The 11392-nt window shown below is 38.7% G+C and overlaps 1 protein-coding gene across 1 annotated transcript; it reads left to right on the top strand.

The window, feature by feature from the left end:
- The first annotated feature begins 1852 nt into the window (after positions 1–1852).
- Positions 1853–2288, top strand: LOC109426090 (uncharacterized). Its single transcript, XM_019701511.3, has one exon. The coding sequence runs from the start codon at positions 1951–1953 to the stop codon at positions 2176–2178; it is 228 nt and encodes a 75-aa protein (XP_019557056.1). The 5' UTR covers positions 1853–1950; the 3' UTR covers positions 2179–2288.
- The last annotated feature ends 9104 nt before the right edge of the window (positions 2289–11392 follow it).

The following is an 11392-nucleotide window of genomic DNA, read 5'->3' as shown; positions in this document are numbered from 1 at the left end:
CATTGTTAATACCAATACGAAAAGTTGAACATTGGCTACTTTTTCAATTGAAATAGCATTTGTACAGTAATGTGTACAGCATAATTTTAGTTCAGCTAAAATTACTATTATAAAGCAACAATTCAACATGCATGCTTGTTTGCGGCTGGCGATTGTTAGTTCGATATTCAGTCTGCACAAATTTAGTGGCGTTGTGTATTTAAATTGACCCTCAGAATAGTAATTTTCACTGCAAGCCGCCGTTCAGTGTACTCTCCAGCACAGTGTCTTGCCCCAAGGGTAAGACAAAGTATGCAGGGTGCAGCTGGTTGTTACATTAAAATTGAATGTAAATGTATAGTAACTACAATGTGCAGAGCTTTTAGCAAACCATTTCAGTACAATACACTTTATTGTATCTGGTACACTGTATTGTGCAGGAATGGTTTTCACCAAACCTTGGGGCAAGACACTGTACTGGAGAGTACATTTTCCTTCACAGATTGCTCCCGTTTTTGCTTGGGTGTTGCCTGATTTATCGCAAAATCAAAACAACATTGCCCGATAACTCGCTTTTCTTGCAGTTTTAGGGGTGTTTTTCAACAAATTTTGTCGATCATTGGTGAAAAGAGTTACTCAGAAATTCTCAGAGTTACTCTCGTTTGCACAGTGTCTTGCCCCTAGCACCAAACACCCTATCCACTTATCCGCGAGCGGTAATGGCGGTGGCGGGCACAAATAACCGATTCGATTTTTGACGTTTCTTGGGGATCGCAATCGGTTGGCGCTACCAAACGGTGGGTAAAGGGGTGAGGAGGAGAATGAAACTGTTTTGACTTTCCCCCAAGAAACGTCAAAATCCGAACCGGTTGGATATGCCCGCCGCCGCCATTACCGCTCGCGAATAAGTGGATAGAGATAAGTGACATTTCAACACACGAACACTAGCGCAAATTTTTCCTCACACAAAAGTGCACGCCGATTGAAAGGCTATTCAGATTGCATATGCAAATATTACCCAATCGAATTGGGTAAAACGGGTAAATAATGATAAAACTAACGTCCGGGGCAAGAGTGCAAATATTTTCCTCGCAGTTTCACAACTACATCTACAAAAAAGGCACGCATACATTTGAACGTGATTACCTCTACACGCTAAGGTCAGTTTACCTTTTTTCCAAAAAGTGCACAATCGCAAATATGCGTAAATGATACTCAAATATAGGTAAACAAGACTCAAATATGGGTAATGTGTACCTAATTGTAACCCAAATATGGGTAAATATTACCCATAAATGCGAATGTGCACTTTTGCGAAATATGAGTTTTATTTACCCATATTTGCGTAAAGTTTACGCAAATTTGAGTAAAATTTACCCATATTTTAGAAAAATAGGTAAACTGACCTTAGCGTGTATGATCAGTTTTTATTCGGTTGCGGATAAAGTGGATACACAGACAAACAGACGTATCACTTGGAACAAATTGCGATAAAAATCATCGTCACGAAAACATAATCACCCAATGCTAACCAGGCTTTGTTACGCAAACCACTCAGTAGGTGGCAGTAGTGATCAAACTACAAACAGGAGCGAAAACGATGCGAGCGCCGTAATCGAGCAATTTGCGAACTACAAAATATTTGAACTAACCGTTAAAAAGGGTAACGATGAGAAGTGAGTAGAGTGAGACGTCTGTTTGTGGTGGATATTTGGAAAAAAAAAGCATGCGATTTTTTTTTCTACAGTGTAAACTCTCCACAATATTTCGCTGAAATTACACTTTGACCATCCCTAATCATTGGAGCATAAACGTCAAAAGCATTTGACAGCAACATAAAAATCAGTCAGCTGGCGGCGAACGCTGATGCTGGGTGCAGCACGAGAACGAAAACATTTGAAAACATCGGGGAAAAAGTTCTGCGAATCGTTCAAGTTTTCTTCAGAATTTCGTGAAATACAGCAACTAACAATGAAGAAGCAAGCGAAGAACCTCCTGCTGGACAAACTGCACCGTGGCGTCGTGTACACCTGCATCGGGCTAACCCTGTACGGAAGTTACATGCTGGGCCAACGCTTCTACCGATACTTCACCGTCATCAAACCGGCACGGCTGGCAGAGGAACAGCGGATGCTGGAAACCGGTGCCGGACCGGGCCCGCTGGTTTCCGCCGACAAGGCCCCCACGTTGAAGACGTAAAACCGACAAATGTGGACAATTAAGAGAATGCGTGCGATATGAATGATAGGTAATCTGTTGATGAATGCTAGTGGCTCAGTGAATAAAATTATGTAACTCTAGGGCGTTTATTTGAGGTGTAAGTTCGTGCAGTTGTGAAGTCCTTGCTGATCATTATTAGTTGTGTTAGGGACAAAGCCTGTCCAGCAGATTCTCCAGGAGTTTACTCATGGAATTCATAAGGAATTCTTCCAAGCAACACACATCTCACAAAAGAGTCACGGCAGTGCAGGTTTTGGATGCGCAGAAGTCACTGTGATTTACTTTAAACATAGAAGTACTTACACGCTAGAAGCGCTTTCAGGCCTTTCTACAGGAATTCACCCAGGGAATGCACCAAGAATCCCTTCCTTAATTCCTTCAGACATTTCTATTCTGAATACATTCGACTGCGATACGTCCAGGAATTCCTTGGGGTGAATTTCAGAATTTTTTTTTTGCAAGAATTCCATTGTTTGAGTTTTCCGGAAATACTTCCAGGAAATTCTTCAAGCATTTCTACAGAGATACCTTTCTGGGTCGGCGTTAAGTCAGAGAGGACCAAGTTTTTTTACCTGATTTCGAAAAAAACGACTTCAAAGTTCCCAACTACGTAAATTCCTGGGCTTGGTTTATATCTTCCAGGAAGCATTGATTTTCGTCATATGACCATTGTGCTTTGCAGTGTTGATTGGTTGAACTGAATGTAGATTCAATGGTAAATTTTAAAATCAGATAATTCAATCCTCTGATATATTGATTCCAATTATACTACGGCATAGTGTAACGGTATGTTGTCGAAATCACTTATGTACCGGGAAAATATAATTCCAAGCTGGTGAGAATATTACCACTGAGGGGGGTTATGAGCCCAGTCAGACCCTTGATGGGACAATAATGTGGGATAGTATATGGGAATACCATTGAAGGTGGTAATAATCTCCGAGGCTTATGAAATCCGACAGGGCGCGTGCATTAGGCTGCGGATCTATGCTAAGGGAGATCAGTAGCATCTGTTTGTTATTAGTAGAACAAAATGCCGTTCTATGAAAACGCAGTGTGAGTGATCTCCTATGGTGCTGTAGTACTATAAATGATCTCATTCTCTGTGAATTCTAACTTTGGCTATCTAGTCAGTAAATAGTAAAATTATTAAGATAGCTTAAAAGCTAAACCTTAAAAGCATACATTTTCTAAATATGACAAGGTTTTGAAGACAAACATGAGATGAGTATCAGATTTTAATCTTTTAATGAGTCATTAGCATAATCGTATGTGAGACATAGGGTCATGTCGAGCAATTGATTCAGTACTACAAATCCACGCGGACAATTTCATTACAAACTATTGGTTTTCGTCAGTCTTATGACGGAAAGGCTCAGCTATGCTGCAAATCCATATATTAGAGTCCGTTCATAAACATATAGACCGAACCCTCATAAAATTTTGCCCATGCAAAACCAAAATTGCATGAAGTTACAACTTTGCCTCTCCTCATGAAGTATATGTGATTTATGAACGAACTCCTAGTTGAATCAAATTAATGGATTTTTTTTTTTTTTTTTTCTGGGGCACCCATTGGGTATCACTTCAATAATACAAATACCGCTAACTCTTCTGTAGTTTTCTGTAGTTACACTATCCATTTGAAGATGTATAGTAAATAGTAGTAGTTCATATAACCAATATCTATATAACTTCCTCAATCCTTATTATTCGCATGGTTAATTATTTTATGAACAATAATTTTATTGACGAATCCGATTTAAAATATTTGAATAGTAATTTTTGTGAGGCCATATTAAAATAATCACTATCATTATCAATGAATGCTATCCACTCAAGATCTTCGCTACATTAAATTTTGAATTACTGGAGGCTTCACTTATTAACAAATTTACAACAAACACGCTATAACAGTATCTAGAGAATCGTGGAGGGTGAGAAACCTGAACTAGTAGCAGTATTCATATAGATTAACAATTATACTATATTATTTTCAATCATTGCAACATTATACTAATATGTGCGGGCCGCCCATTTGCGGAGTTGTGCGGCCAATTATTCTCTTTCCATTCCAGAAACGACCGTTTTGAAGCAAGAAGTGTCCTAATGGCCAACACAAACGGGACTTGTCCGAAACACACAAGATAAGTACAACAATTTTATAATCAGGCACCCAACTCTTTCTATTACTTTGCTAATAGATGATGCAATATGCATACTTCAATATCAATTATTTGTTTGTTTGCGCCTTTATTTATGACACTATTGAAGCATTCGTGTCGCCGCGAAATAGTTTACAATTTATCTTATTCACATTTTTCAATTCACTTTAAAGTATCTAACACTGCTTTTACAATTGTGTATGTAAACTTGTATCTTAATTATGTTCATTATTAATAGTAGTCTGATAATCCAAGTCTAGTGATTTTTTCCCAAGGAATAGAAAGAGTTGGTGTCATAACACTAGTTTACAGCATTTTTGAACTCGGTAAGCTGATGATCATTTTTGGTGTAGAATCATGCCCTGAGTTCGAAAACACGAAAGAAAAAAAAAATACAGTAGAGCGGAAAATTTTTCGACTTTTCATACAAGGTTGATGATTCGAAATCGATTTTTGTTCTATTTTCAAGCAACGTCGCTCACTTCACACACCTCATTCTCCGTAATCAATGCTCCGATTGAGCTGAAATTTTTACTGTAACTCGCCTACATATGATATGTCAAATAAACGTCGAGAAAGAATTTTTAAGTTGGTTTTTTCTTATTGAAAAAAATACATTTCTTCAAAAAAATTAGGGAATTTTGCTAAAATTTAAGAAGATCGTCCCTAAAACTCGCCAATATCTTGAATTTCATCAATCTGACGCAAAACCTGTATTCAGATGACCGAATGGTATTGTATTCAGCTTTTAATTTATTGAAAAAGATTTAAAATTGGTTGAACAAAACGCAATATATTTGAATTTTAGTAAATTACATATTTTGAAAAGTTGCAAAACTCGATATTGAGCTTAATCTCAAAAACTGTTCTACTTTAAATTTTTTGAAGGTCGGTTTCGAAATCAGCACTAAATTGTGCTTCAAAAATTTTGGTCGTTGACAGAAGTTCACGACTTTCGTTTTATTTTGTAAACTTGTGTAATCAATACAATACTTGAAACTGGAAACTCCTTATTTCCCCCTATGGGTTATAGGGAGGGGCGGGACATTCGAGCCTACTCATCAGTGGAAAGGACTTGATATGCTAATCGGTTTAGCATAGGGCAGATACAAGTCTACTGGTAGACGTATCGCCCAGCGAAACAACGCAGATTGGCCACGGCCCGGGGGTGCGTTGATTATAACAGAATAACAAAGTTCCCAACTACGTAAATTTAAAGTTTTACAACAAATTTGCTTGAATTTTTGTCATAAATATTAGTTGCTACTAATCAAAGCATCACTCTATATTGATCGCGAAAAAACATTAAAATGAAGCTTAAAACCAAACAATAGCTAAGTAATTGATTGTACTTGATCCACTCTGACTGAACGATTTTTGGAAAACCTTCAACCTACTAAATTACGCACTCAAGTTCTTACATATTTGATGAAAAATTAATGAGGATGAAGGATGACAATCAACAGGAGTCTTTTATAGGTGAACTGAACGTTTTTGAAATTATTGTTAACCCTTATGTGGCCGACAGGGTACCCGGGTACCCAGCGCCCATTTAAAAAGCACGGTGTAGAAAAAAGCAAAAAATTTGTCGGACACATAACGGTTAATACACTGAAGATAACATTTTCTAATTTTTATGTTCAGTCAGAGTGGACCAAGTACATTAGTTCAATATAACATGAATGGTTTTCAACAAATGGCCTTTTTGAGAGCTCTTGGCTAGAACATGTAATGGCCAACACATGCTGAACGTATTTTCATGGTTCGGTAAGTTCTTGGAATACCTACTAGTGTTATAGAATAGTGCTTGAGAGCTACAGAGCTGTGTTAAGTATTAAGAAGAATCATCAATAAATCCCATTGCATTTTTTATGCAAACTTTAGAGGTACAAATCTGACGAACGAAACATCGGGCCAAGCCGCACTTGTTCATCGTGGCTTTGCTCACTTGCAAAAAGAAGCAGCTTTTCTTTTTTTAGATGGCACACACGATACCTTCCGTCCATTCCTCCGGTAATACTTTCTCCTCCCACTGCGACCCAGTGCAGTGTAGTGGAGTTATCTATATAGGTAGGTCTAGGACAATTTGGGCAGGAGCACCTATTTTGGGCACTTGCTGCGATAACTCAGTCAATTTCAAACCGACTGAGTTTAGTTTTTGAGCATGGCTAGATACTGTGCGTATCAGATCGTGTCTCAAAATTCAAGTAAAATGGTTAAAAATTGACTGAGTTATAGCAGCAAGTGCCCATAATAGGTGCTCCTGCCCAAATGATCCCAGACCCAATGTACCGAAAAGAAGAAGCTTTTGTTGAAGACTATGGAGACAAAGTTTTGAACAATTTATGTGTTTCATATTTTAATACCAGTTTACTTATTAGGGTTGAAATGCACTTCCCAAGTAACCACGGCAGTGAAGCCTTATTGCAGATACGGTGTATTTAGAGCAATCATTACTTTGCATAAATACTTTAGGTTGATTTAAAGTGGAAATAGCAATTATGCGACTGATTTAAGATTATACCAGTATAATCGTAATTTGATTCTATAATTGCCCATTTCCACTTTAAATCAACCTTAAGTTTGCATGTAAAGTAATCCCAAGTATTACAAAACTAGCTGAATTGCAGTTTCTTAAGCTAAAGTTTACTTAACCTTCCGTAACTCGCGCGGTTGACTACCTGCGTCAGCACCACGCCAATTCAGAGTACAAGAAGCGAGATTTTTTCAATGTGTTGTACAAAATACAACAGCGCGATCGCTCGTGGGTTACGAATGGTTTGTTGCACTCTTATACAGCAAAAATGTTTATTGGGATGATTGCTCTAAATACACCCTATATCAGCATACATTAAGGCTTCAACACTGTGGTTACTTGGTGTGGTGACGAGTGTCTTATCCGTTCTTCGTATACATGCACCTGCATTGTGACGCGACCGGCGCGGCATTGGCTCTGCTGAGCAGCACCCGAATAGTTAGTTTATTACACACTCTCGTGCTTACCAGACGCGGTTCCCACAAGTGGCGACGAGTATAAAACATAGTTTTTCGCGGTATGAGAAGTGAAAATGATAATTCAATAACAGAAAAAAATGAAGCGGAATGTAAAAGAAATTGCCGTAGGAATGTGAATTACGAAGCGAAGAATAAATGCTTTGAAAAGTTATGAAAAAATTGAAACAAAACGTGTGACGGCGTGGTTGACGCGACTATGCTGCTATCCTGCATGCAGCCGGTGACCTTGATTGTTCTCGCGTGCGGAAGAAGAAAGAAGATTTTGCCAGTGGTTATTGTGTTGAGTGGTTGAGCCGTTGAAAGGGCTCGCAAAACAAAAGTGAATCGAAATGAAACGCGTGTGCAGAAGTGTGATTAATGTTCAAAGATCAATGCGTTCGTTGGTATGGTGATTGTCGGTGGCTTTGTGTGGAAGCATTAGTTATTAATTAATTGCACCCTATAATAGCCACTGATAAGAGGTGGCGTAAGATTTACACAGCCTACACAGCCTACACAGAAAGGTATGTAATTTGTTGATTTATTATAGTTCTACAGAATATGCTTCAGGTACGCAAAGTTTGAAACCAAATTGGACCGGATTATTCTTTAAAAAAAACTGGAAACAGGAAGAAAAAAATGCCTAAAGTATGTGATTTAATTCACTGAAAGTAGTGATCCTGTGATTTAATTCACTTAAGATATTGAATGTACTAGGAGTTCAGTAGTCCTCTGAGCTGGCATCATCGTATTCTACCATATTTTGGCAACTTCTCATTGTTGGGGTTGTATTTAGTACTGTTTTCCTAGGTACCGCTGAAATTCATTTCACATTTCAAGAGCACGGGTTCAGATCAGGTAGAAAATTGTCGGATGATGGAGGCACGGTTCAGACGACGGAGAGGATGCGCAGTTTTTTCTTTGTCAAAACTTGTACAGATAATGACATAATCTCGAAAATGTTTATAAAAAAAAACTGAATTATTTGTGTTTTTCAACTCGTAAATAATCAGCTTGTATGCACTTGTAATCAAAACAGTTTGATAAAAAAAATCGAATATCAAAATACAAGACTTAAAAAAAATCTCAGGTGCGCCGTGTACGGACTCTGTCATATTCTTTTCAGGTTCGGGTTGGTTGACGCAACAAATGCTGTTTGCGACGGTGTCATTATTGTTGCCCATGGTTAGAATTGGATTCAGTGGCCCAGGTTCATATTTTCGGGTATGTACCAAATCCAGTGAAAGAATGAAGAATGTTGGAACATAGGTGTGAAAGCATCAATCGTTTTCAGCAATGTTGCCCATCTTTTACCCAACATTGATGATAGTCGTTAAATTCTGGCGTCCTCCATATAGAGCATGTTTCCGATGGTTGCGTAGTGTTGTCATCATTCAAAGTCTTTAAAAAAAAAGACACTACACCGTCTTCAGCCACAGGCTGCACAGACTGAACAGTACACTAACATGAGACAACGGACAACACACACAACACCCAGTGGCCCAATGGAGAATTTTCCGTTTGACGAAAAGTTTTCCCCGACTGGAGCGGGAATCGAACCCGCACTCCGAGGCTTACGAAACGCCTAGACGACTGACGCCGCTAACCGCACGGCCACGAAGCCCACTTCTGCTTCTTCTTCTTCTTCTTCTTCTGCTTCTTCAGTCTTCTGCTGATTGTAACATATTCATCTGCGATTAAAACAGAACAATATTTTAGGCTGAATAAAGATGTGAAGCCACACCTCGACTACCTGTTAAGTTTGTTTACACTTGCTTCATTTAAACCGCAATAAACAAAGGGAAGATAAGTGGATCGTCTTGTTCTTGATATAGATTTTCATGATTTATTTCGTAACTCTGCTTTCGGTACGATATTTACAGCTTTTGTAAATGGTTTGCTGCGCGACACAGATTTCGTTTGGTTTTTTAATAATAATTGACTTAGATAAGCACTATGATGAATTTTACATGTGTCGTGTTCGGACGGACTCCGCGGCAACAGGTTTTCATTGGAGTGTGATTAAATTCACTGTGAAGGCATGGAGGCCCCTGTGCGAAAATTTATTGAAAAAGCAAAAAAGAGTATTGTGATTGGATTCACTTGGACAGTACAGAGAGAAATGGACATGGAACAGGTTCTCATTGAAGTGTGATTGAATGCACTTGAAGTGCATGATGATCCCTGTGGGCAAGTCCATCGAAAGTACATGGAGAGTATTGTGATTAGATTCTCTTGGAGATTCACTAATGAAATTGTGGAAGGAAAATGATTGAACCACTGAAAGAAATGTGATGAAATAAGTTTAGATTCCCTAGAGCGTAATGTGATTTCATTCACTTGAAAGCTAGAAAAGATGTGATTCAATTCACTAAGAGTGATGGAATTCAAAAAATTGTGCCACTAAGAGAGCGTAGAAGCAACTGTGATTAAATTCACTGACCGACTGGATAAGAGCATGAAACTCTGTGACTAAATTCACTAACACACGAATGGCGTAAAAAAACAGTAGATACACAATATAGGCACGAGAGTTTTGATGTTGATTTTATTCCCTTAGAATGTATAACATTCTTGATTAAACCACCACGATAAACTCAACCATAAGAATCGATACATCTGAACGGTATAGAAATATACCATTGGTCAGTTGATCCTTCCGGTTAACACCTTTCGTTTTACACCTAAGCTGGTTCATTTCAGCGTCAATAACATTACGAACTTGCATTTTTTGTAAATTGTAAAGTCTAGTGGACTTAGATTTGTATAGCCGACCCGGGACAGCGGAATCGATTTCAGATCCGGTTGGGAAATTTTACCAGATTCTCATATCAGATAGTTCCTTCTATCACCCTGCAACCATGGTATAAAGAAGCAGAAAATAATTTAAATCTAATGCAATGGTACGCATTTCGCATTTGCCCTTAGCAAGAGATAGCAGTTGCTGTCCGGACTTTAAGGAGTAGCCAAAACCAGGCAATCAAAATATCTCCACGATGACGGGTTTGATGTTGCATGAGTCTTTTTGTTTATGCAAAGTAGTATTACTTGCCTGCCTATAGCGCTTCTTTATGTGTTTTACAGTGGTATCCAGGAATGTACCTGAGAAACCAATTTTGTTGACATTACCTTGCGTTCCTTGATTGATTGATTTGTCTTTATTTAAGAGACTTTCAGCCCTTGGCTGGTTCGTCTCTTCCTTGCGTTCCTGAATGTACTGCAAAAAAAATAATGGAGAACTGGATTGTGACACTCATATCCAAGAACGGCTGGTAACACGTGCTGATTCATTTTTCTCTGACGTTAACGTTACGCGAACAGCTTGGAAAGAAATTTAATTTTGTAGGTATAGATGCGACGCGAACGGTGATGATCCACAACACTGGAAACATCAGTGTTCTTCTGTATAGCGTATTGAGGAGTTGTGATTAAATTCACTATTCAAGTGCGTACAGTAGACACTCGATAAATGCCACATGTTTAGGTTTCACATGGAACGAAATTCGATAACTGTAACGTCTGACAGTTGTCGACAAGCCATCAATGATGATGATGATGATGATGATTGTGTAGCCACCATCAGCGCAAGAATTACCTATAGCTGCAGTCATACCGAAACGGAATGATCTACCTGATGGTTTGTTGTAGCAGGATAAGCTAAATATTCTGGAGACTTTCGGAATACAACATGATGATTGTTACCTCGTGGCAAAGTCTGGCCACCCCACGAACATTTGCTCAGCAACCAGTTCATTTGGCTCCCTTAGGTTATCCCCCCGAAATTCCCATGTTTTTATCATGTTCAAATGTAAAAGGGAATAGCAAGGAATGAACTCACCGGATAATCCTATTCAGCTGATTTTCTGTATTTGTCATCGGTGTCAGTATCCAATAGGTTTGAAATGCCCTCCAAAACATTGGATGTTCACTCGTTCACACCACTCGCTGAGTTTCCGGTCGTCATAACGGCACAATCAAAACTGCGACGGCACCGAACGAGAATTGTCCTGGCTTAGCCACCGCTTGTTGCTACT

Source organism: Aedes albopictus, chromosome 3 (assembly GCF_035046485.1).
Source record: "Aedes albopictus strain Foshan chromosome 3, AalbF5, whole genome shotgun sequence".
Classification (NCBI taxonomy): domain Eukaryota; kingdom Metazoa; phylum Arthropoda; class Insecta; order Diptera; family Culicidae; genus Aedes; species Aedes albopictus.
The sequence above is the reverse complement of the archived record's forward strand: the minus strand, read 5'-3'. Positions and strand labels throughout refer to the sequence as shown.